The sequence below is a fragment of the Fundulus heteroclitus genome, chromosome 13 (genome assembly GCF_011125445.2).
Source record: "Fundulus heteroclitus isolate FHET01 chromosome 13, MU-UCD_Fhet_4.1, whole genome shotgun sequence".
In the NCBI taxonomy this organism is placed as follows: Eukaryota; Metazoa; Chordata; class Actinopteri; order Cyprinodontiformes; family Fundulidae; genus Fundulus; species Fundulus heteroclitus.
The window spans coordinates 13,351,814-13,378,623 of record NC_046373.1 but is presented as its reverse complement, the minus strand read 5'-3'; the positions used below and the strand labels follow the sequence as shown (position 1 = coordinate 13,378,623).

The window sequence follows — 26,810 nt, the reverse complement described above, 5'->3', positions numbered from 1 at the left end:
AGAAATCTGAAAGGGTGAAAACAAGTAATCGTAATCCTGGTCCATTTCAAACCAACATCTGGTCCCAACATAATGTACTAACATTTGGTACGTGTAAGAAAAAGTTTTGTTCACATCTACATAATATATACACGTTTATTTTTTGTTGGCCCTTGGGTATTTTGATGAATTTTGGAGATAAACAACCATATTTAAACAACCGAACAGGTGCAGCTCAGGAGAACAGGATAGCATCAAAAAAAAAGTTAGAAAAGTTATTCTAAAAGCCTCATCAAATAAATTCACAACACAGCAGCTTTTCTTTCTTAAAAATTGTAGGATACCACAATGAATTTATTTAAAAAAGGATTTTTAATCCCAAAACGCTGTCTTGTGCTATGGCCGACACCATCGCATGGGAAAAACTGCAGACTTGACAGTTGTCCAGCAGACGGTCATTTCCGCCCTCCATAAGGGAGATAAGCCTGAAACAGAGCCTCGCTGTTTACATAGTGTTGTACCCAAGCATATTAATTGAGAGTTGAGTAGAAGGAAAAAGTGTGTGTGAGCGAGTGCACAAGTAGCACAGATAACTGCAGCCTTGAGAGGATTGTGCAGCAAAGCCCATTCCAGAATGTGGAGGATATTGACAAGACGTACCCTGAACATGAGCTACGGCTGTTACGTTCCTTGTCTTGAGTCCCGTTTAGAGTAAACTACGCTTCCTCATGACACATCAGTAGAGCCACAGGCCGATCGCCTCCATACCATAGCGTATTGCTGCAGTACTTAATTAGACATCCTCTTGGGCTGTTCTTATGTTTGATTATCTCTGGATTTGGGGTTTTCAAAATTAACAGGAATAAACATGTGAAATGTATCACTCTGCGTTTAAATAATCTACAGCATATTTCCACGTATTAGGTGTGGGTTTTTTATTCAATTCCTGAAATAAATTGATTTAGAACTGATACTCTAACTTATTGTGATTCCCCTGTATGTCATTTTTAGAAGATCTTGCTATGTAAACGTCCAACGATCGCACTGCTGACCTCTGTTCGGACCAGCTGACTCTCGCTAAAACTGAAGTAAGCCAAAACAACTGAGTGACCTCCTGCACTGCAAAAATACAACTTAAAATAAGTAAAATTTTCTTGAAATGAATGTATTTGCCCTTGATTTGTGCAGGTAAACAAGACTATTTGCCAATGGAACAAGATTTTTACACTTAAAATAGGAACAATTCATCTCCATCATCTTATTTCAAGTGCAGGATGTCTAATTATCTTATTTTAGGGGTAAAAATACTCATTCCATTGGCAGATAATCTTATTTACCTGCTCAAATCAAGGGCAAATACATTCATTTTAAGAAAATGTTACTTATTTTTAGTTATCTTTTTGCAGTGTGTTGGTGGCTACTGTTAATTGGTGAATCTTTAGATGCATGTTGTTATAAAACAACTAATCTATGCTTAAAACCAAAAGCAAAACCTCTTGTCATTATTAAATCTTGCTGCCCAACAAAGAAAAGGGTGAAGATTCACTCACGTGGGTGGGAGTCTTGATGAATGAATGCAAAGTTTTCAAGAAGACAGCTGAGAACAGTCTGTTTGTATGACACTTGTGATTTTAACCAACTCAGAATCATTCGGAAGATTCCTGTTATCAAGTTAAATTTCTTAAAAGAGACGAGACAAATATGTCAAAAGATGTTAACGACGAAAGCAGCAAAACAATAATAATTCCCATCATTGACCAAACCAGCAAAATAACAACAACAGAAACAAAGAAAAGGATGCTGCTTCAATCATCAGGCGTAATTAGCCTGTCTAGAGATTTCTGCAGTTGTCCTCCCTACAGAATCAGCTCGTCACAGCCATTAAGAACTGTTTCCAACTCTCGCGGTAGACACTTTGAAAGCAAGTTGTTCATTTTTCTGACGTTTACGTCACACTTGGGAGATCCTATCCCTCTCTAATGACAGGCACATGTCAAAACCAGCCAGATGAACTCCAGAGAAGGTTCTTGTCAAATACTTATGAGTAACGGGCTCGCTGATGATATCTCACGGGTCGAAACCTTCTCCGGCCTCTTATCGTCCTCCAGACGAGACGTGCAGCAGCATGAAACAAATACCTGTCTGTCTGTGGGGGGATTGTCTAAATGATAACGAGTGTTTTTCAGTCTGGATTCGAGGAGGAGAAAAAAAGGGGGGAAAGCAGGACTGTCTGCGTACAGAAAGAGACGATGAAGACACAACAGAGAGCGAGGAGATGTGGCTGGAAAAGCAGAAAGGAACGGAGGAATAAAGAACCAAACAGGGTGGGGGTGGGCAAATCCAGGTGTGTTAGTCGTCTACCTGCCTGCATGTTTGTGGTCACCACAGTTATAGGATTGGGGGGGAGGGAAACGCTGTCTGGGGCAAATCGAGGAGTGGAGCCAAAGGTGTGTCTTTAACAGCAGGAGTCTGGGTGGGAAGCTTACTCACCAAGTTTTTTTTGGCTTTGGGCAAACACATGTGCAAGAGGAGATTTGAACTGAACTTGATACAGACAGCTACTCAATGAAAGACCAATTCATCTTTTCATAAAGACGTTTTTCTGCTGATGGAGCACGTATGAAAGCCAGGAAAACAGACTCATGATCTAATGAAAAATGTGACGTTTACCTGCAGACTGTGATCAGATGGTTTAATGCAAGTTCCTGTCATTTTACTACCGGTAAACCACGCTTCTACACAGCGATGCCCAAAGCCACTCCTTATATCCTGCATGTTCATGTCCAACCAAAGGAAGCTTGTTGCCACAAGATGACCAAGCCCACAAAACAAGCCGAAAACGGCTTTTTGATAACGATTACTGTTATAGTAGGAACTCACCCAAGGATCCTGACTGAGTGTGTGCCATGTTTGCGGTACTGTGGAGATTTGTTTAAGCTGACGTCAGTGTGTTTGTAGATCCCACTCTTGTAGACGAAGAAGTCCTCGTGAACATCCATGATAGCTGTAATAATAAACAAACAGAAAGAATTATACGGCAGAATAAGGCACACACAAGGATCTCTTTTATTAGAGGGACAACATTTGATCTAAATCTGGATTTAAGCAATTAGGCCTCCAAGTCAAACACACTCCTACGTCCGAGAATGCTAATCTTACCTTAAAGCTGCAAACACTCATGAGTTTTATTAAGATTTTAAAGGGATAGACAGACACAACCGAGTGCATAATTAAGTATGCATGGTCCTAACTTTTAAGAAGATAACAAACTCCTTTATTGTCCCACAGGGGGGAAATTCGGCCGTGCTTTTAAACAAAAATATTAAAAGCACGGCATGAATTTGTCTTCAGCCCCATTTCCTCTCAGGGAGAATGTTGTGGAGAAGTCTGAAGTTGAGTTAGTTGTAAAACAATATCACAGGTTATTAACATCTGGCAGAGCTCTGTTTCATCCATAAAATGGAAAGAGTACGGCAGAACTACACAGCCACCAAGACATCAACCTAAACTGAAAGGTTTGGGCAAGGAGAGCATTAACAAGAGAAGCAGCCAAGAGGCCCATAGTAACTCTGGAGGAGCTGCAGAGACCTTGTGCTCAGGTAGGAGAGTCTGTCAACAGGACGGTTATTAATAATCATTAAATCTGGCTTTTATGGAAGGATGGCTAAAAATAATTCCATTGCTGAGCGAGAGAAGTAAGATGTCCCATTTGAAGTTTGCTAAAAGCCATGTAGGGGACGAAGCAAATATGTAAAAGATACTTCGGTCATCTGGTCAGACCAAAAATGAACTTTCTGGCCTACATGTTTACTGCTACTTGTGAAGGAGGCTTAACTCAGCTCATCACCATTGGTGCACACCATCCCCACAGTGACACATGGTGGTGGAAGCCACATGCTGTGGGGATGCATTTATTCAGCAATGACAAAGAAGCCGGTCAGAGTCGATGAAAAGATGCATGGAGCAAAAACCAAGGACAGTCCTGCAAGGAGAACTGTTAGAACAACGACTCTGAACATACAACCAGAGCTACAAAGGAATGGTAAAGCTCGAAGCATATTGATGTTTTAAAACGGCCTAGTCAAAGTCCATACATAAATTCAATTATGTGTCATTTTTAAGACTTAAAAAATTGATCTACACTCTGAATGAGCCAAACCTCTACATATGCAAAGATGATAGAGACAAGCAGACTTGCAGCTAAAATATTAAACCCATGTTCTACTTTCCTCCCACATCATCATTTTGCAAAACTTTGTGTTGGCACATCACAGAAAATGTGTAATGTGACAAAGTATCAAAAACTTTGAGAGGTCTGGACAGTGCGCAAGGCACCAAACGTCATGTTTTTTAGGAATGAGTTCTAACTAATGCCTTTGTCCTCCCTGAGAAGACTCCAATGTCTCCAAAACAAAGCTGATAAATATAAAACAAATGCGCACACGTGTGTCAGGGAGCAACTTCAGTGTCAAAAGAGAAACTTGACATGCGGCCAACAAGTCTTCCTGCCTGTAAACGGAGCTGTCAGGGGATTAGAGAGGACTCCCACACACATTGTGCGCACACACTTATACACGTGACCTCTCTGTTTAAAGCTACTAGAGAGTGGCCCAGATGAGCACCAGACAGTGAGGCAGGCTGGTCAAGGAAAGTCACATCAATCCCATCTGCATAAGAGACAAAACTTCGAAGGGTCAAAGGGTCAAACGTGACATCCCATAGTGAGATAGTCTAGACAAGGGGTGTCCACAGTGTGGCCCGGGGGCCATTGGTGGCCCCTACACTCGTTTAATTAGGATGAAATTATTATAGACAAGTCAAAATCTTCTTCCATGAGAAAATGTTAGGTACAACACAAAGTATTCATCTTTAAATAACCACTCTTAGAACCATATCAATCAAATTACTTTTACTCAAAAGACAAACTTTGGTGAACTAAAACCTGCTTTTAATTCATTTGTAAAAATTGATCCCAAATCCTGTTCTTATTGCTGAAAATAGATCAACTTCTTTGCACTTTTTTTTTGTTTGCCGAAATTAATTTGAAAATTAGATGACCACCTTTAAAAAGGGGCAAATTTGCAAAACCTAAAAAATTATTTACATATCCTTTTCCCACAGAAAATCTAACTAAACTATTTAATTTAAATATCGCATGCTCAAATTGCATGGAGCAGGTAGAAAGAAATTCACAGTATAATTATTTTGAAATACTTTTTAAAATATATTTTTAGCCCTCGAGTGCTTTTGACTAGACAATTTTGGCTCTCGTTACAAAAAGTTTGGACACCCCTGTTTCAAATAACGATTTAGAATGCGAAAGCATTGTTGGAAAACATTTTATTTCTTTTTTCTTTTTTCTTTTTTTTTTTTTTACACAGAATTAGGAGGAAATGTTTATTAAAAAATGACATTTGGTGAAAGAAAACATTTTTAGTAAAATCATGTAAAAAAAAAATTATGTTTTTTGTTGTTGATTAGTTTTATATATAAGGTCTCTCCTGAACATGAAATATTGAATCTCACTAAAAATACCAGTAAAAATAAAGTCTAAATAAAATCAATTAATAAAGAACACAGATATATGTGAGGAAAGTACCTTACCTTGCACAGGGCCGTTATCCATGATCTCCTTCATAATCTCCTTTTCCTAAAAGATGAGATAAAAGGAAAGGTTTTACAGCCAAAAGAGAACGAGACAGGCTGATCTGATCAGTGGAACAGAGGATGAAAACAAATGTTCCTGGAGTAAAAACCTAGATAAAAGAAATCGAGTTATCAGGGCCTGCTGGTCTTAATGCCTGCCTTATTGACTCCACATGCTATCAAGAGGCAGAAACAAGATACTATAATGATTTTGAAAAGCATCATCTGTTATTTAGCGCCGACAGATGCTGGCATATAAAACCCAATGCAGACTGCAGGTCAGTGGAGATGAGACATTGCATCTCTTAAAGTCACAATCAAAGAGACCCGCCACTGTTTTATCAAACCTAAATGGTTTGGAGTAACTGCACATCTTTAATGACATATTAACTCTCGCCTTTATGTCAACTCATTGATATTTTGATTTGCTAAACTCTTTCCAGCAGTTAAAGTCAGACATTGGCACACAGAACGTTAAAGTAATGTGGTAATGTCGTAAAAAGTAATCACACAAATCTAATTTCCAGTAAATCTCAAAGTCCTTATATGACAATAACACGATGATTTCATACATAGATTTCCAAAGTGGAGTCTGTAAGCTGGTGTAATGATGTAACTCAATCATTTGTTTATCCATATAATTTAAGTTAAATTAATCCAATATGCCTAAGAGCCCTCCTAATAAATAACCTGATAACTCTATAAAGCTGGTTCAGATAAATCACATACAGCACAGTGTATATTTATCATCGAATAAATCATCATATCACAGATGAATCGTTTGAATTTGTTCCAAAAAAAGCTTTGAAATAAACTTATTCTCTCTTGCACAAACCTTTTAAAAATGCATCCTATGATTTAAATACATCTGCTGTGCAGGGGGATACAAACATGACTTGTTTTGTTTTGATTTATTTGCGAAATCCTCCATTTGAGAGCTATTGAGTCTAGGAACGATAATTTTTTAATTCATGGCCTCCATGTTTCCCTTGGGTAAAACACGACAGCATGCAGACGCCTGTTTCTCTGAAGGCACTCTTCAACATGGGAAACATGAGAAAACCCGCCATTCAAGCTAAGCAGATCTGACGTGTGTCGACCTTCGTACAAAATTACATTGGTTGGTTGTGAAAAGGTAGGAAGCAGAATCTTTGGGTGAGACTTTGGACCTCTCTTCATTTTTATCATGTATGTCTCTAATTTGTATCAAATTGTTTTTATTATCATTGGTCTATTTTTATTTATGTTACTTACTATTAAATGAATATTGTATCCTTAGGGATACAAACTTTCTATGTTTACCTGTAAAGTAAAGCAAAAACGTCCAACATTTCCTGATACAGAACTCAATTTCTACAGTGTGATATTAACACAGCAGAAATTAGACTAAATTGTACTAAATGATTAATTTATTTTAAGGGTTCTTTCGTCATCTTTACTGCTACAGGTGCCAAAAAACATGTCAGATGTTGCAGATCTTTTCACAGTGCAAACGGACATTCAGCACGATGCTGCAAATTGTGATGCTCACTAGCAAATCAACTTGCTGAAAACGACAACAAAAAAAACACATTACATCAAGCAGATTCTAATGCATAATTAAATTTAGTAATTTTATGCAGATTTTAGGATTTCTGAGTAATGATGGCTAAATATATGATGCAAAATCTTAGGCCGATTTTTATCTCAACTCAAGAGTGGGGCCGTGCTCATGAAAAGGCATGCTGGCAGATGTTCATGCGTGCCGACATGCTTTCTGCGAGCGACTGTTGATCTGTTTGGGGTTTCAGAAAATGTTCTGAGGTTGAGCAATCCTTACATTGGATGAGAGCCTGTAGGGCGGCGTGGACTGGTAGATGTCGTTGTGGTAGTTCTGTGTGTTGGGGCAACGCTGCGTGGCTTGCCTCTTGCCCCGCCCCACCGAGCGACTCTGCATCATGCAGCGCCCCACCTCTGCTGGGGTGTGCTGCGGAGGCTGGTATGGGTAACAGTCCTCTGTCACAACCCTTAAAAAAAAAGAAAAGAAAAAAAAAACTTTCAACCTCTTGTACACACAAAGGTATGTTTATTTTCTGCGTGACACGCAAAGTTCTCACCCTCGGCGCCGGAGGTACCACCAGGCTCCGTCTACGCGCCCTCCTGCACAGCCTCCCTGGTTGCGTGTGTCGCAGGAGATAAGATTTTGGGGCGACAGCTGTGGAGTCATGTGGCCCATGGACTGAATGGAGATTCGGTCTGACGCCACAGCTAGTAAAACAAAGCAGAGACTAAACACTGTGCCTTTTCTTGGTCGTACGCCCTTGTTTGCCACAATAGCTTGAAAAGGATTTCATTCGGTCTTGAGTTTTTTTCACGTTTCGTCACGTTACAAGAACAAATTTCTTTGCATGTTTAGGGGATTTATGCGATAGACCGACACAAAGAAGTGCATAATTGTGAAGTAAAAGGGAAAAGTTATAAGGTTTCTTTTTTTTTCTAAATTAAAAATTGGAAAGTGTGGCATGCAATTTTATTCAAGCCCCTTTTTGCAGAGTCTAACAGCCTCTTCCTAGAATGCTGCAGAGATCCCACCTGAGCAGCTCCTCCAGACTCACCACTGGCCTTTTGACTGATGCCCTCCTGGCGTGGGCTGTCAGTGTAGGTGGACGGCCATATTTGATAGCTTTAGAGTTATCATTTAATTTACTGATGATGTATTGAACAGGGAATATGTGAGATGTTCAAAGTTTGGGATATTGTTTCATAGCTTAACCCAGATATGAACTTCTCCAGATGATTTTCTGTTTACTAATGATCTCTAACAAGAACAGCTGGATTTATGCCAAGATTAATTTACACAAGTGGAAACTCTATACTAATTTGGTGACTTTCAAAGGCATTTGGTTGCACTAGACTTTATTTAGAGGAGAAAAATATAAACTGGGCTGAAAAGATATGCTTGCCCTAGATTTCAGATTCTTCTTTGGTAAAAAAAAAAAAAAAAAAAAAAAAAGTTTTTAAAACCTCCGAGCCTTTTTCCTCAACCTAACAGTTATTATTCACTCTGTGTTGATCTATCGCATAAAACCCAAATAAAATATGTTGACGTTTGTTGTTGTAAAATTAGAGAAAGGTCTATGTGTATTAATTACTTTACAGGGGAATGTGTCTCACTACAACATAAAGTATTTTTCAGCATGTTTTTCTTCTGTTCACAGCGAGTTCTCCTGAGAACCCACCTGCTGTGGAGAAAGCCCATGAGGCGGCACAGTTGCCCTGATCCAGCGGTTCGTGGATCTTCCCTGGCCACTTCTCCACTGAGTTGAAGTAGAGCGGTAGACGATCATTCTGAGGATCCATGTTCATCTGCAAGAAACAGAGTAAAACAGTATTTACCTCACTCCGGTGTTGACCTTTTGTGTTTAGCGATTTTATAAATCTTTATACTTTTAAGTCTTCTGATAAGAAATTGAAACACTGTGATTTATTCCAAAAAAAGTAAAAAAACAAGGCAACTGGACTCCAGTTGCCTTGTTTTTTACTTTTTTTGGAATGACCATGACCTGGATGACTGAGAATCTTCACCAGCACTGTGATTTATTAGTCCCTGCTGACTACATCATCCTAAAGGTTGAGTTTTCTGAGATTTCTCTGTCTGGTATCCTTGCAAATATGAACTTGTCAAACATTTATTTTCAGGTTAGTATGTTTGTTTGAGCTGAAAAGGCTGCTTTAAATAGCAGTCTGGTAAAACATTAATATATAGGCCGAAACAGAATAAAGCCAGTAAAAAAATTCAGGCTTATGTAACTCCCAGATGACGACTCTGCAAAGAATACCGGTGAGGTCAGAACAGTTACATATCTAACAATTGTCCTGTTCGGTTAAAAAAAGAGCAATTAAAATACTTGCAGAGCGCCTCGTCTGACAAGTTTGGATTCAAGCAAGATTACATAAGTCTGCTAATTGCCTCCACTGTGGCAGAGGCTTCTGCACAGGCAGTCAGGTCCGTTTAGACCTGGGACACACCAGAACCCCCGTATCCGAATCTTTCGCCTTAAACCTGTTGGACTTGGTAAATCTGAATGCATTTGCATTAATTCGCAGATTATTCTCACATGTCATGCTTGCTCTTTCTCACTGTGCACTTGAGGCTGGACGCTCGCCCAATCCGCCGATGGGGTGTGATAATGGAACAGACACCTCTGTCTACCTTACTTCCCTCTGTCTCACAAATACATTGGCTACTTGCACCGCATTCCTCTGGTTAATGACGGGGTATTCAGAGCATAGAGAGCCACCTGATACAAAACTAAGGAATGCGATGCTGTTCTCAGATATGCAGTTATGCAAGCAACCATCCTGGGAAAAGAGACAAATTGTGCAAGAATATGTTGGTATATATGTTGTTGTTTTTTTTCTGGTTCTCATATAATCACAGTGTCCCAGACTGTAAAACGTTGGGAGGGTTGGTGTTAGGGGTGTCTGAACGGGCTGTGATGCTGGTGGTGGCACAGGTAGGGACATGCCAACAGCAGGAGAAGGAGTCTGTTTGGGTGGGGATGAATGGGAGACGCAAACCAAACAGGTTTTGCTCTTTATCCAACCTCCCCCATCTTCATCGTTTGATGTTTTGTTTCCGTCTTATGTAATCTCTCTGAGCAGAATGTAAACAAAGTTGGAGCCGCTATCGCATACCAACAAACCCCCGTAATTAGGTGAGAAATGTTTTGATCGGGGCTCATTGATAAAAGGAAACATGTGGGAGCTTGTGAAGAAGCAAAAGACACAACTGCGTGGCACATTCCCACCTGTTGCTTTAGCACTCAGCCCCCCTGCTCCCTTAACCCCCCCCACCCCCCCCCCCACCCCCGCAGCATTCCTTAAAATGTTTTCATATTATTAGATTTGCCTCTATTTAAGTCTAAATGGGAAACAAAATGTGCACAGTTAAATTAAATCTGTCAATAAGTCCACAAAATTAAACACCAGATGTGTGTTGATTGGACATTCGTCTGTGACTGACACAGATCAGAACCATTGTTTTGTTTTTGATTTTCTCTTTATTAAAAAAAAAAAAAGATTTGTGGTTTATGAAGAACCTTTCAATAAAGTTCTTGAAATATCACATTTTAAAAAACTTTCGTGAGAGTGCATTTCAGTTGTATTAACCAGCCACAAACTTTTGTATGACAGACCAAGACAAAGTAGCACAACTAGAAGTAAAATAATAAATAGTCATCAAAACGTTTTAGTAAATACAAATCTGAAAGGTCAGGTGTTCGTTTGCATTCAGCCCACTTAACACTGACGCCTCTAAATTAAGTACGGTGTAACTGACAGGTTTCATTCTATTTGTAAATAAAGTCCACCTATATGAGATGTAATCTAAATATATATTCAGCTGTTCTGTGAAGTCCTAGAGGTTTGTTGGAGAATATTGCTGAACAAACAGCATCATGAAGACCAAATAACACAGTAGACAGATCCAAGAAACAGTTGTGCAAAAGTTTTAAAAAGTATTTAGAGTATAAAACAACATTCCCACATCTCAAAGAGCACTGCTCAATCCATTTATCAAAAATGGAAAGACTATGGCACAAGTGGAAACCTAAAAGGACATGGAAATGCTCCTCAGATGACGAGTGGGGCAGTAATCTGAGAAGGAGACACTGGATGAGCTGCAGAGATCCAGAGCTCAGGTGGGAGAATCTGGTGACAGGGCAGCTATCAATTGTGCAATCAACAAAGTTAGCCTTAATGGAGCAGTGGTCAGAAGAAAGCAATGGCTAAAAAAAAAACAACATAAAAAATCCTGTTTGTAGTTTACCACATCCATGTAGGGGAAGAAGATTCCACTTATTGAAGCAGACCAAATTTAAGCTTTTCTTTGCCAACATGCAAAACACTGACGTGACAGAAAACTAACTGCACATTTTCCATCTTCACAGTGAAACATGGCTGTGGCAGCATCAAGGTTTGGGGGAGCGTTTCTTCAGCAGAGACGTTTGATGATGGGCAAATGGATAGAGAGGAAAACAGGCTTGAGCCTGGGGTACAAGTTCAGCTTCCGACAGGAAAATAACCCTGACAGCCAGCCTGAGCTTTAGCGCAGTGGTTTAGATCAAGTTACATCCATGTGTCTGAATGGCACCAAGAATCCGTGGCATGGTGAGAAAAACTGATGTTCACAGACGCGCACCTTCCATTCGGACAGAGCTTGAGGCATTTTAAAAAGAATAATTGCAAAGGCTTTGATCTCTAGATGTGCAAAGAAGGACATATAGACATACCCCGAGCATTTAACGCTGCAATTACAACTAAAGGTAGTCCTACTATAGCATTTTACTAAAGGAGGCAGAATACAGAGTCAAACCACACTTCAGATGTCTCAAAAACAACGTATCTCCATCCTTCCACTTCACAAAGTCCACTACTTTTTGCATTGCTCCAGTACATCTTATGCCAATAAAACATATCGAGATTTGTGCTTGCAACAAGACCGAATGTGACGCGGTAGAGGGGTGTTAGCTGGATCCTTCTGAATCCTCAACGTATTTGCAGGAAAGAAGATTGGATCTACCTGAATTTCATTCATGTTCATTATAGTGCTGGAAGGTCTCTGTGTGCCCAGTCTGAAGCGGATGCCTTCATCTAGGCTCATTCCAAAGAACTGACTGTAATTAGCAGCTTTCCATCTAAAAAACAGAAAGAATAAGAAAATTAATATCTGCAACATATGGTTCTTCAAAAAGCCTTAGCTAAAAAAAGATAATTGAATCCATTAAAAACATGATTGCTTGTCTCTGTGTTTTTGTTTCATACCCATAGTTTCCTCGATTGACAGCATGGATGACGTCAGATTCAATCAGACAAGCATTCTGCTCACATTCCCAGCGTCCCAAGGAACCGCATGTACTGCAAGACAGGAAAACACAACGCAGGGGGGCGATGAAAGCCTGGCGGCAGCTGCACGGCCTCAAAAAGCACATTAAACTAAAGGCAATAAAATCAACTTCAATAGAAAGGCCCAATGTGAGAGCAGTGTGCAGAGGCCCAGTGGAGTTCCCAGATTAATCAAGAGAGGAATGCAAGAGGAAGAAAATGGAAAAACGATGGGAAGATTTAGAGAAACATTCGGATGAGGACGACCAGTCCATTTTTAGTCATAAGACAGCGAGATAAGACAGCAGGATATTAACGATGACACACATACTTTTATTACTCTGATGCTTTGAAGTAATTTGCTTCCTAATGACTCACTCTGGAGGAGGCTGTCTGCATAGCTTTGTGTAGTTTGACAAGGGATGGAGCACAACTCTTTATATTAACATATTATGGATTATCGCAACAAAACTTACAAAAATCTTTACATAACTTAAGCCCAAAAGATGTTATTTCTCTCACTATGGTGAGGACACAATAAAGGCTGCAGGATGGTTCATGAAAAGTATGCGTGACAAAAACTGATTCATGCAGCTGACTCACTCAGACAATTCACTGAAAGATTCATGGCTTAAGTTTGTCTTCCAGGTAAATGATTACCATTCCATGAAAACCTCTTTATTTTAATGATAAGCTAATGCGTTTTGAATATTTTTTTATGTCGCCAATAACCGAAGAGCTATGGAAATTTAATACAACTATAGAAATTATGGCAACACTACAATGACAAATTAAACACTACTACAATGTCTTGCAAATAGATAAATAGTCTTAATCCTCATTGATTTCCCGAAAACAACAATATGATATCCTTAAAGGGATGGATAGTGTGGATTTCTGGATAGCAATGCTAAAGGTTTCAAATAGTTGCTAAAATGAACACTTTAATGGCATAGTTGACTGTCTTTTCTGTTTTCTTCTATAGTAGGTAGCAACAACCATCAGCAGCTTTGCCACAAGGTGGCAGTGATGCACAAAGTTGTTTGACAACCACTATGGCAGCTTTTAAGGCAGGAATGTTTTTTGCGAAACACCAAACAAAAAAAGCTCATTTAAAACTTTCCCCTGAAGTGAAAAATAGGTGAACACATCCCCACACCAATTCACTGGACTGATAAACAAAATCAAGGAACACAAATATCTGAAGCTAGCTGAAGTAGCTAATGCATTAGCATGCTAGCTCTTGTCAATCGGAGAAAACATTCAGACCTGGCACTGGCGTCTGTCCTGATCAAGTGTACGTACGATGTTAAACGCTGTGAAACAGGAACCTTTCATAAGATAAATAACAATATAAAGGAGTATCAGTTTTGTTTTTTTGATTTATTTTATTTTTAAAAGAAAGCATGTAGAAAACTATTCATACCCTCCTCTATAATCAATGAAAACATTTTTTACTGACATTAAAGAATTGGAACTCCTCTTAAAATTACTGGAGCGTTTTTGCACAGTTCCACTGGTATTTGAGTGATTAATCTGAGTCTGGAAAACATCCTTGCCTTGACCTCAACAGTTTCAAGTTGGGATTCTAACTGGGCCTTCACCAAAACATTAATATTATGTCCAGTCAGAAGAAACACTGGATCTGTTGATGTCCTCCTTATTGCTCAGTATGGATTTTAATGTCTGGTGTGAGTCGTCTTGCTTATGTCAAAATCAGCCAGGATGGGTATAAACCCCTTTAGAGACTATTGTGCTCCACTAATGCATGTTGATTTATATTCAAGAAATAATAAGGCTCATAATATAAGCGCTTTGTTGCCATCTAGTGGACAGAGTTATACCAAATGTATACTAAATAGCTAAAGTCATACATACATTCAAGTAAGTGTCTCTTCTTGATTTAAAGGCATACTATGCAACAGTTTTCAGTTATATGTGTTCCATACCATTTTGGATGATTAAATGAGTCATGGGGGAAATACCATACTTGCAATTGCAGGAGCCCTCGGCCCGCACCCACAGGCTCAGAAGTCTCGTGTGCATCGCAAGAGTCGGTCTTGCTTTACGGCGAGAACTGCTACACACCCCCAGTGAAAGGCATGCTCGTTGCTAGCCCAGTGGCGATTTTTTTGCAGTTATCATGGCGGAACCAGCGAGAAAACAGCGAAAGCCCATGTTGGAGCAGGCAAGAAAGAGGAAAAGGGCTCTGGACAGAGAGAGGAGTCGTACACTGGTGAACATAGAAGGCTGCAAGGCTGACGCGGACCTCGCGTTTCTGCTGATGCGATTGTAAGTAACATTGGAATGGTTTCTCTCTCTCTCTGTGCATGTTCATACTTTCACTGTGTTAGTAGACATGGTGATTCGTTGCTTTCGTCTGTCTGCTCAGCTCAAAACAACCGCGCCAGGCTTGATGGAGAAACCAGGAGAACAGCTGAGCATATTTACGACAGTGCAGTTTTACTTCGCCCTCTGGGGGGAGCCTCGCTGGAAAATCAACCCCGGTTGCATAGTATACCTTTAAAGAGCAAAATGATGCCCGGTTGGAGCAGAAACGGCGTCCGGCATAAAACCCTCTGCAAATTCTGTGTGCAAGTTGTGCTGACTTTCTGTAGATAAATTCCTGGAGTTAGTGCAAGGTCTGAGAGACTGAGTTGAGGTAAAGAGAAGATGTTGATCATAGGACAATTTCTTTGTTTAAAATATAAAATAGGCTACACCCCGAAAGTCAAGAAGTATCTGTCCATTGATTTTTATTAAAAGGTAGAGTAGGCAATTTTTATGGAAATGTAGGTAAGAAATGCCCAAACCTTTTTTTGAATAACTGCGCTTGAGTAAGACCATCTTATGCTACTCAGCATAAGATAGATAAGACAACCCTGGGGATCCAGACACTATTGGCAGTTTCTAAATAGAAAATGAAGTCATCAGACAATAATTGTGACTGTAGGGGATGGTGCACTCTTTACACGAAGAAATTAACGACTTAGGGCAATTACTGATCATACACAATGATGTGAAACAGGTCCAATTCCCCTTTAGTCACACAGAAGCCAACAGACTGAGTCACTTTTCATATTGCAGCATCTTCTGGCAAGTGTCTCAGATATATATGTGCAAATACAACGCAGAGTGTGCAATTTTACATAAATATGCTCAAAGTGGCCAATCTAATTCCAGCGAAGCTTTATTTAGCGATTCGGTGGGAGTGTTAAAAGACTTTGACTGGAGGAGAGTGATGACAACCTTAAGATTTTTTCTCTTCAACAAGAAAGAATGCAGGCTTGTGTGACAGAACCAGAAATTTAAAAAAAAAGCAGCTTATTCACACAGTAAATAGACTGGGCACAGAGACATGCGCTTGAAGACAGAGTTATAGAGATTAAGTGTGATAGTGAAATACAACATGAGCTCTGTGACAAGATCAGGAGGCTATATTTAACATTCAAAGTCACACTACCTATTAAAAACAGAACAAGCAAATTCATACTGTCTCGCCACCCTGATCCACATCACTGGTGTGTGTTTAGATATCTGTTATTTACCTAAGCTTTGAAATTATTACTGTCATTGGTTGCTGTCTCGTTGGGCACACAAAGCCAAATCAAAGTGCAGATAGTTGGTTCTTCAGACTGACCAGAAAATGTAATGTTTCACGAGATTAGGGGCAGATGTTGCCCTTCACAGAGGAAAGATCTCAGAAACATCACAGGCAGACAATAAAAACATTTATATTAGGATCATTTATCTTTTCATAACCTCTAATCCTACATATTCTACTCTGTTCGAGTCGTGTCAGGCGTTAACTGTTTGGTTTAGATGTATAAATCGTCCTGAAGAGCTTTTAATCAATTCTATGTTAGGCTGACAGCCGGGCTTATCGTTTCTGTTAAAACCAGCAGCCACATGTAGGAGGAACTGATTCAACTTTTAAGTGGCTTAACTACTGCTAAGGAGACAGCTAGGAGGGAGCCAGCTGGGAGCTGGCCGTCAACTCTGAGAGGAAGCTGTGATCTCCACCCTGCAGGGCTAAGAGAACACACGTCTGGCAAATTAATAAGAGCAGGGAGTGGGAATAGGAAAAGGAGTGTAAGTTTCCCCCCCCTGTGTCATTGTTGTGGCGTAACTTTTTAAATAAGCCATGTGTATAGCCTTAGTGAGCACGTGTGGGAGCTTGTGGGGCCATACAAATATTTGCTTGATGGGGATAGGGTTAGAAAAAGGGTTAGCACTGAGTTTTCTGTTGACCCGCAGGGCTTAGCCTGGTGTCTTAATCTATATATTTGTTTGATCCTCTGGGTTGGTTACCAATTAACATCTTTATTCTGACATTCAGAACACATGAAAAAATTAAACAATTCAGCTAAATTAAACCGAACCATATAACAGAAAACACAATGACAATTTTTGCAAGACGCATGTGTATGAAGATAAAGGGCTTTCAGAAGAACACAGAAATGTATTCCTTCTCTCAATGCTGCAAGAAAAAAAAGTCATTGTTTTCTTGCAGCCCTGGTTCAGAAGTTGACACATTATCTGGCCCAAACATTTTTTTCTTGTGTGTTGACTGCTATTAAGTTAAAGGTCGGTATCAGGGATTGCTGCACAGCCAACAACAATGCAGATGACTGTTTTTCAGAGTGAATGCTGCTGGTCAAGACTCGATGCAATCTACTGGATTTTGTTGGATAGGAAACTTTTTGACCAATCTGTCTGTATGATTTAATTGAATTGACCGTGTAAAGTGCCTTCAGATGACATGTGTTGTGAGCTGGCGCAATATAAATAAAACTGAACTGAATGGTCAGAAATGAGAAAAAGGCATGGCTACTACCAAGATGTAAGCTACAGAGGGAAAACCCTATGAGGACTTTCTAGGAGATCTGAACTTGAGTTTCTTGTGATGAATGAAATTTCCTGATCAAGTTTTCTGGCCCGAAGGGTAAAAGTACAGGTTCCTCTGATCTTGTGCAGTATCCACAAGCCTAAAAATATTTTTTTGTTTGTTTTTTTTGGGGGGGGTTATCTTAGAAGATAGGCCTCTGTCCAATGCTGCTATGGTTTTTGGCTGCTTTTGTGATCTTAAAGGGCTGCTCCTGTGATTGGTGGCTATATCTCTGTCTTTTCCCTGAATCCCCCAAAGCCTTTTTTGTGTGATATGCAGAGCTAATCTGTGTCTGACACTGTAAGGCAACCAGTCCTACCATGCTGTTAACTTAAACCGCCAGGACATACAAAGAAGGATATACCTTACAAAAATATGTTCTGCAGTCATATAACAGGTTTCTAAATGAGTTGTGGTGTACAGTATGTTTTATTCTTCTTAAGGTCATTCTCGTTGTGTTTTATAACAAGTTGCTGCTTTTGGTTTTACATCACTTTTTTGCACTTTGGTGTTTCGGAAAAAGCCCCGCTACCCTGTCCTAAATGCTCCATGAGATGGATGCAGCTGATCCTGACAGCTTAGATCGGAGGGGTCAGCGTGGTTTGTATAAAAATGCTGTGACTGAAAATACGTGTCTTACCCTGATTTAAAAACAAATATCACACTGATGATCAATTAAAACCCTGAACAGACGAGACCAATGAACCGCCCAGAACTGATCAGACTGATCAGTCGTTATGGGTAACACAGTTCGCCGCTCGAACTGCCACCGTGTAGTCATAGGGTGTTTGCCATTAGAGTTTTCAAAAACATGACTACGTCAGGGTCATAAAGACAGGGAGCGGCACATAAACACGTCTTTCAGAAACAGCGCACAGGAAAAACAAATCAACACTCCCAAGAAGATTCACAGAGGAATTTACACAAGGAGTCAAAACCAGAACCAAGCCGCTTTGTCTCACTTGATCCAGGTTCAGTTTTGTCCTTTGAAGTTGGGTGCACTTTTTTATCTACATCAAAGTGGGAGCTAAACAGGAAAACTGCTTCAATTACGATCAAATTGACCATATAACTCAGAGGGCAACATGAAACAGCCGTCTGTAAACATGATGTGGCCAATACAAGATATGGGGAAATTTTAAGGGTCTTGTTTTGTTTTAGTCTGAGTTGTGTTGATGCTATTTTGGTCCTGCAGACACTACTGAACTGCTCTTGATGGAAGCACATTAGGGTCAATCAGTTTATCATTTAAAGCTGTTCAAGCCTGTTGCTTTGCTGCTTGAAATCAGCAGACAGTTATCATGGTGCATTCCATCAACTAACAAGTCTCAGATTATGTCATCTTCGCCATTTAGCGTCCTCTTGTCCGACAGTAGGAAAAAGCATGGACGCTCGCACAAAAGCAATTGTTAAAAAGACAAACACAGCCAACCTGAGTCACAGGATGCGTTTTCAAGTCCCACTTTATTGCAAAATCTTTTTTGAAGCCGTACTGAGCTGCTGAATATGCACCATTAAACAATAATAGGTAGCGTTTCTGCATTGCTCGTTTAGGCTCTATGGCCAATGTCAATAATGCTGTTCTATCCGGTATTTTTGTGCATATAAACACTGCTGAAACATTCCATCTCACAAACATTGAAAAGCAGGACATGATTGTCTAAATGCTACATAAATAATTGAAAACTGCTGATTGTAGAGGTCATTTCGGAGGTCAGAAATTACGACTAGCGAGGACAAATGGGAAGCAGTGTTTGCTATTTGACAGGCACATTCCTGTTTAGCATGCTGATATGCTAATATGTACTACAGCATGGGAAAAAAAAGAGTACTTATCACATTAATAATATATTTATAATATTTCTATTGTGATGAAATTGACACCAGGTGTTAATCCACACATACAAAGAAATAAAAAACAATTAGTCCATAATTTAAGTTATGTCTAGAGAATAAATATTGAACCCAAGCAGCAAGGGATGTGTAAAAAAGGCATAGAAAGCCAAGAAATCTGCTAAAAATCTGTCAGCATATAGAAAGTCTTCTGCTGACATCTGCAAATAAATATCATCTGGTTTACTATCAACTGATGAGACATAAAAATGTTTTTCATTAACAAAATAATGCACCAACTGGTGTGGCACAAAAGGTAAAAGTAAAGCAGCTGTACAAAAAAGCCTTGTGGTTTGTAATACAGCGCGTGAGAACATCATTCTTGTTGCTTGATTTAGCCATATGCTAAGATTTATCTTTTAGTCTGCAAACATTTAGCAGTTCCAGGTTGGTTTAGGCTGTGCAATTTTAGAGATTTAATAAAGCGCCTTTGTTTAAATCAATTCTGACAGTTGTTTTTTCAAATCTACATCTTATTGTTTAGAAAAGTCAATATTATTTGGTTTATAAACTTACCTTACGTACCTGTGAACCAGCAGCACAAGGAGGAAGTGCTGCCTCACTTCCTGTATAGCTTCCTGTATAATGTTGTTGTGACAGGAAGGGACCAGGTGAAGATGGGAGAGGAAAACTTGTAATTTGACAAGGGCAGTTTTAGGTTTTTGTCTACCTATTAAGTTGTTATATCATTATGTTATTGTATGATGTAATGGCTACGGTCTAAAAGTTGTTTGGTGGTTGATGAAGTAGCATCAATAAGTTGATGACTGTAATGTTTAGACTTGTCTGAAATATTCTATTTTCTGTATTTAAACAGAATCATTCAGTTGTTCAAGAGGAGAGAACCAGGTCAGGGTAGCTGAATGTACTTTATGTTCATTTTAGTCACTGTAAGGTCAGTTATGTTCATTTTTGCCTTGTTAACTTTTGATTTGGATTTGGATTTTTGTAAATGTTCTTTTTGTCATGATTCATGCAAATAAACCACCTACTGCTACTCTGGACAACATCTGTCTGCTGCCCTTCGTCAGCCACGCTATCCCACACCGTTCAAAACGTACTAATAGCAACGGTTCCAGCTGCGTTTCTAACCTCTTAAGCCCGAGGGTCTATTTTCCAAAAAATTCATACTCATACTTTATGGGGCCTTTCCCAACTTGTACAATACCTAGACTGCTAATCGTGTTATCAACTTATATAAAAGGTCCTGGAGGATGATGTAGATGTGAACTTCTTACTTTTGCTGTAAAGACGGAAATAAAGACAATAAATTGTACCTACAACATCTTGGTTACATCTGTAGTAAGTTTGGAGTCCACAAAACAAGCAATTGAGAAGTCATACATGTTTAGACTGAAATAAATCCAGGCGGAACTCATACTATTTTGAGCCACTTAGGCACAGTTTGGCACAATCTTTGAAATTTGGAATTTATTCATGAAATTGAAAATGTGGGATGCTGTCATATATTGGCAGATCTTGTTTAAAACCTGATGAAGATTTGAACATGTCAGTTAAATACTGTGAGAACATAGTCTGGTTAGAAAAGACCAAAGATTAACTCTTTGGATGTCACTGCACACACCAGATTTGGGGGAAGAAAGGTTCTGCACACGGCTGCAGGAGGGCACATCAGGGTGCAGTTTGTCTTACAGCGTATGGTACTTGCAGACCTCACATCACCGCAGAAAGGATGAATCAAAAACATACTGGGACATTCTTGACACAAAACTGACAATGAAATATGTGTGGATGTCCAGGTAAGACAATGGGTCCAAACACACGGCCTGGGAAAGCCGTAATTGGTTTCAAAGGAATTAAATAAAACTGCTGGAATGACCAAGTCAATCATCTGGCTTGACTTCAACTCAAAATCTCTAGAAAGATCTGAAGATCAGAGCGCATAGAAAGCACCTCCAGAACCTTCGAGATTTGAATAGAGTTTGTGTGAAATAATGGGTGAGATCACATCTGACCAACACGTCAGTAAGTTTTAAATATACAGCAGAGGTTGGCATTACCAACAAAGGCATCACCTTTTCTGCAAAGTATTTATTTCAGAGTGTGTTCAATACTTACTGCCTGTGTCATTCAAATGTTTTCCCCTATAACTTCATGTGTGGACCGTTTTGCTTTGGTTTCTTTGTTGAAATCATGTATCACCATTATGATACTATTTTGATTAATGTGCAACGTGAAAAAAACAGTAATATTTGTGATTTTAACACAATGTGGAAAACTGCCAGGGGCATGGATTTTTTTTTTGCACAGAACTGTAATGTGAGATAAGAGTATTTATCCAGGGTTAAAGAAGTTGTGCTCATGTCTCCAATATCAGGTCTGCAACTTTAAAAAAAGAAATCTTTACCTTCTATATTATGTAAAGTCATTAAATGCACGTACAGAAAATATGGAGATAGACCAAACAAAGGGTGAAGGACAAGATTTAGCTTTAAGCTTGTTAGGAAGACATTACAGTGAAAGCTTTATGCAGCTGATGTAGAAAAGAATAAAAATGTAGGGTTTACGTACCATAAGTTGCAGTTTTCTTTGTATGTTTGCCCTGTATAAAACTTGTTTCCATTTCTTTCACAGATGCCTGGGAAGAGACAAAGAGATGGGGTTTCATATACACACGGGTTTGATGTGGCTAAACACAACTGATCCTCTACCTAATCTAGATAAAATGTGAGCACAGCCTTAAATGTAGAGATGTAAGATGCACACATATATGAGCGTACATTCAGCAAATACTCACATACAGCTTATGTGAGGTCTAAGGAGCTCTGAGCTCCAGTAATCCAGTGTAGGAATGCGGAGTTAGGCCTTTCCTAACCATTCCCATGGCTTCCTGAGCTCTCATGGTTTAACTATTTTATACCCTGCTTCTCCACCTCTGCTGGAGGTGGAGGGACACGGCAAAAACACTTTTTAACGACGTAAATCCTTCAGCAGGAGAAACCATTTGACAACAAACGCCAATGAGCTTTAATTACTGTTTTGGGTCACTTTGCCCTCCTCCTCTTGAAGTGTGGACCCTGGTATGAAGAAAACTACTCTGACTCGGCGTGACAGACTTATTGATGAGGTTTACCTACCCTCTGATTTACAGTCGTCAGGAGTGTCAGCGCCATGTGGAATTTAAGAAACGACAAGCAGCAGAATTTACTGTTGGCCCCCTGAGCTGATAGGGATTTATGGCCGAGACCTTCGACACCAATCCTCCAACCACACAGCTGTCTAACCTGGGCTGCCATAACTCACTTCTTCCCCCAGGTTACAGATTAAATATCTCCCTCATTAAGGATGAATAGATTCATTCCTAATAGGAATTGTAGCAATATAAGAAAGGGTGCACTGCATTTCACACCTCAAAAGACCTCTGCCTTGCTGACCAGTGAACACACCTGCTTAGACCCCTCTGCCCCTCATCGTCTGTCGCTTCAACCATCCACATAGCCCACATTCTTTCCCCTGAAGTCCTCTGGTTCGGCCCTACACCCCTCCTCCTCGTTCCTAGTTAATAAGAAGCTCACTGTTTCTTGCGCTGATCCCTGTCACTGGAGGTCTTGGCTTTCAGTGGCAACTTCTCCACCTTTGTGGTGGGAGAGCGGTTCCAAAGCTGTTGAGGGAGTCCAACTGCAGCCACGTGTGCAGCACGCATCGAGGTGATGGATGAGGATAAATTGATCCCTGACTTGTGTGACTTATTAGTTTAACCACGGTACATTGCGAAATGAAGATGTGCTGCTTTATTTAGCAAAAATATCAAGATGTGTATCAGAAAAGAAAAAAACAACTGGTGATGATGGTATCAGAGAATGACTGGCCATGACTGGAAATGCAACAATCCTATCTTTTTCTGATCAGTGAAGGCACCAAACTAAGCATTATATAATTTGATTAGACCGGCTCCTCACTGGGTAGTGCTCACCAAAGCCATGAGCTGAAGATTATGTAATCTATTGTATAAAATGGTTTATTTAGGTTGTTTGAGAGAGCAATCAACTTTCAACAGATACAGTAAGGTTTCTCTGATTATTTAGAGCTTTTGACAAAATGTTGAACAAACTGAAGTTGGGAATGTTTTTCTGTTTTTTACATAAAAGTTAAAGCCTCTGATAGGAACGGCTCGCTAACAAACATTTTATGTCATGGCTTCTGTTCCTAATACAGAAGCCATGACATGATGTCCTTTCATTTTACAGATTTTAAAGACAAAAGGTCAAAAACCTTTTAGCACAGGTGCTAATATTGTTACCCATCTGACCACTTTGCTAGGAACCAACAAGGTAAACATGCTTGTTTTCTAGTCAACTAATTTGGAAGACTTATTGGGAATGCTTGTTTATTTTTATTTTTATAGTTTATTTAATTGGTGTAGATAGTATTTTATGGAATAATTGTTTTGATTCTAAGTTTTTAGCCATGCATTGCAAGCAAATTGTAGTTACTCCAAACAGTCGGTATTATAGGTGTACTTATATTTTTGTTAAAAAAAAATGCGTTCTTGTTTCCTATAAAAAGAAACAACACAGTCTACAGTGTAACTTTATTCTGTCATTGTTTCAATGTCATAGGAGACTGAAAGTTGTTCCCTCTTGATTGTATACTATTTACTATTTTTGTCTTGAGGTTAATTTTTTTTCTACTGGTTAACAAAACTGACTTAAAGGTAGAAAAATAGAAACCTTTGCTCTCATAACAAAATATATAGCAGTTGGCTCAGTTAATGGGTGATGGTTGGTAAATTTATCCTATTGCCAGACCCATCATTCTGTCAATCACATAAAATCCCCCAAAAGTTTGAGGTTAAAACTAAATAAATGTGAACATGTTTGAGGGGTGTTGGTACTTTTAAAAGCCACTGCAGTGTGATTGAGATTATTTAGTGTGAGAATCTCTGTGATGATGGCTCAGAGTTGTTCCAGTTGCAGCTTAAACTGTGTACAAGAAGGCTACAACAATGCAGGCAGGTACAGTTTTTCCACTGTAATCCATTTTTATGTTTCAACAGGGTCCCATATGGCTCATGAGCCTAAAGAACTACGATCACACAGACCGCTACAGAAATAAGTGAAGCACCCACAAACACATTTCACCCTTACATACCAATGAAAGGTGGCTGAACGCCGAGGCAGTGACCCCAAAAGTCCGGGCAGCAGTCGGAGACGGTTCGGTTGCAGAACAAGTCGCAGTAGCAGATGGTGTCCAGGTAGGGCACGGTGCACTGGTCGTCTCTGCCGGGGCAGCAACCTCCTCTCCTCTGGCAGTAACTGCCAAGTGGGTCCCTGATGCCGCCACGGTGCAGCGGGCCGGCCAGCTCCCTTTTGGTTCTGCCTGCAGCACCTCCCTGCGCAGCCAGAAGCAGCACCACCGCAGTCAAAAGAATAGGGCGCATGATCAACCTGCAACAAGAGAAGAAAGAAGCATGTCGTTAAAATGCATAGATGACGTGGATTTGATTCCTCCTCAGCATGGTTTTGTGTGCCTATCGTTAAATGAAACAACCTTGCCATTGTGCAAATTTAAACTTTGAAAGCAGGGAAGTTACAGAGTAACCTGTACAATTGGTTTAGGGCAGCTGCCGACACCCCACACACATCCCGCTCACCGATTCACTCCCACACAGATCCATCGACCCATAAGCTTGGCACAGCAGACACACACAGTACGGAGAAGTCTGAGCAAAAAAACGAGCATCTCACAGCCCAAACAGAACTTCATGGGACGCTACAAGGCTGACCTCTTTTCTCCCTGATTTTCCTTTCAAACCGCCAAGACAAACAGGAGTTAAATATGAAAATGCACTCAGCAAAGCAAGGAATGGAAACAACCGCTAAATGACAGGAACATTGAGTGCTTTTAAGGAGGTGACATGTCAGAGCTAGTTGTTCTTGTTTCTTCTATGGCTGTGTCTTTATATATATATATATATATATATATATATATATATATATATAAGAGAGAGAGAGACATATGATAGAGACATATAGATAGTACAGATATTATATATATGACATATATATCTACATATTATTATACATACATATATATATATATACATATATATATATACATATATATATATATATAAAATACTTCCTTCTATAGTATTAAAAACAAAGTCCAGCATTGTGCGTGTGTTTACGTGTTGCTCTCTTTAAGGCTGACAGCAAACTTTCATTCATATGTTCCTTTGTTTTGTTCCAGGTTTCTGACTGGGAGCACACAGGCGGACCGACAGGAAGAATTGACCTGCTGTCTACATAAATAGCATCATTAATTGTTGCATCAGGAATCTGCTCACAATGAACGTTACGCGCATAATAGAAAGGCTGTACTCTGCCTGAATGCATCTTCAGTCATCAAATACCCACGGACAAAAACATAAAAGCATATGGTAGTATGGAACGGGTTTGGAGGCCCCCTCTGTAAAACAAGCTTTTTGTTGTGGCCGATTCAAAGCAGCGCAATAAAATCCCCACCAGGGTGATCGCAGAGCTGCTTGGGTCTGCAGGTGAGAGTGTCAGTGATGACCAAGTGAACCCATGCATGCCGAGGAACATCATACGTATAGGAGACAATGGAAATAACCTTTATTTTCCCTGAGTGTTGTATTGTGTTGACACACAAAGGTAAATGAATAAAAAACAAAAAATAAGAATAAGAGACTGTACGGTAAAGGCAAATTTACAACAAGAAGAGAATACTTAAAAAAAACTTTACAGTTAAATAAAAGCATGATTATATTCTGATTAAATAAGTGTGCAACTGAGTAGGATAATAAAAAAAAACTACAAAACATGCATGTGTATTTACACATTAAAAAAACATTTAAGATAATGAAAAAAAAATTTGTGAAACCAGCAGAGATGTAAACACTTATTGAGTGTGTTGGGTATACAAATAAGAATTATTTTGATGTTGGCTTTAACAAAACAAAGCTTCAATGTATTTAACAACATATTCTTAAGACAAAATATTCCTGCCCTCTAAACGGCTGCACTTTAAAATGAATTTAGGAAGTTACCAAGCATTAACCAATTAAATTATTTAGGTGTAAATCAACAATATAAATATGCAAGTTTGTAATATTGATCAACATCAGCTGCTCTGTTTTGGTTACAAATCCTACCTGAGCATTTTGACTGTAATAAAACTGATGTCAAATGTTATTCTCACTTGTCATGTTTGAAGACCAATGAGTATAACATCAACACAGAAATATTTATATGGGTTATTAAATATTTATAAGGCTTACCTTACCTTACATATGGATTGGTTACTAAGTTGATGTGTTTATCGTGTTTTTTTAAATGCTTTATAGTGAGCGCTAGTTAGTCTAGCAACACAGATAATGTGGTATTTAAACTTGCTAATGCCCTGACCTGAGCTTTATACCCGTGAGATGCTATTGCCAATAAATACAGCTGTGGTTGTCGACACAAGAAAAAATGTAAGGATAGATTAAAAAGTTTGCAAAGTCCCGCTTTATCTAGCTTGCAGATGACAGAAATGAAGATTGAAACAAGTAATT

The 26,810-nt window shown here is 39.4% G+C and overlaps 1 protein-coding gene across 1 annotated transcript in view; it reads right to left on the bottom strand.

The window, feature by feature from the left end:
• tinagl1 (tubulointerstitial nephritis antigen-like 1) overlaps positions 1–26,810 on the bottom strand; it is a 35,559-nt gene that overhangs the window by 7,469 nt on the left and 1,280 nt on the right. Inside the window, exons 2-10 of the mRNA XM_012868590.3 lie at positions 24,383–24,678; positions 21,803–21,869; positions 12,430–12,522; positions 12,188–12,302; positions 8,844–8,970; positions 7,722–7,872; positions 7,445–7,631; positions 5,584–5,629; positions 2,860–2,983 (exon numbers count right to left, since the gene is read on the bottom strand). Of these exons, the coding sequence (XP_012724044.2) occupies positions 2,860–2,983; positions 5,584–5,629; positions 7,445–7,631; positions 7,722–7,872; positions 8,844–8,970; positions 12,188–12,302; positions 12,430–12,522; positions 21,803–21,869; positions 24,383–24,671 (1,199 nt within the window). The 5' untranslated portion in view covers positions 24,672–24,678. The remainder of the gene's footprint in view (positions 1–2,859; positions 2,984–5,583; positions 5,630–7,444; positions 7,632–7,721; positions 7,873–8,843; positions 8,971–12,187; positions 12,303–12,429; positions 12,523–21,802; positions 21,870–24,382; positions 24,679–26,810) is intronic.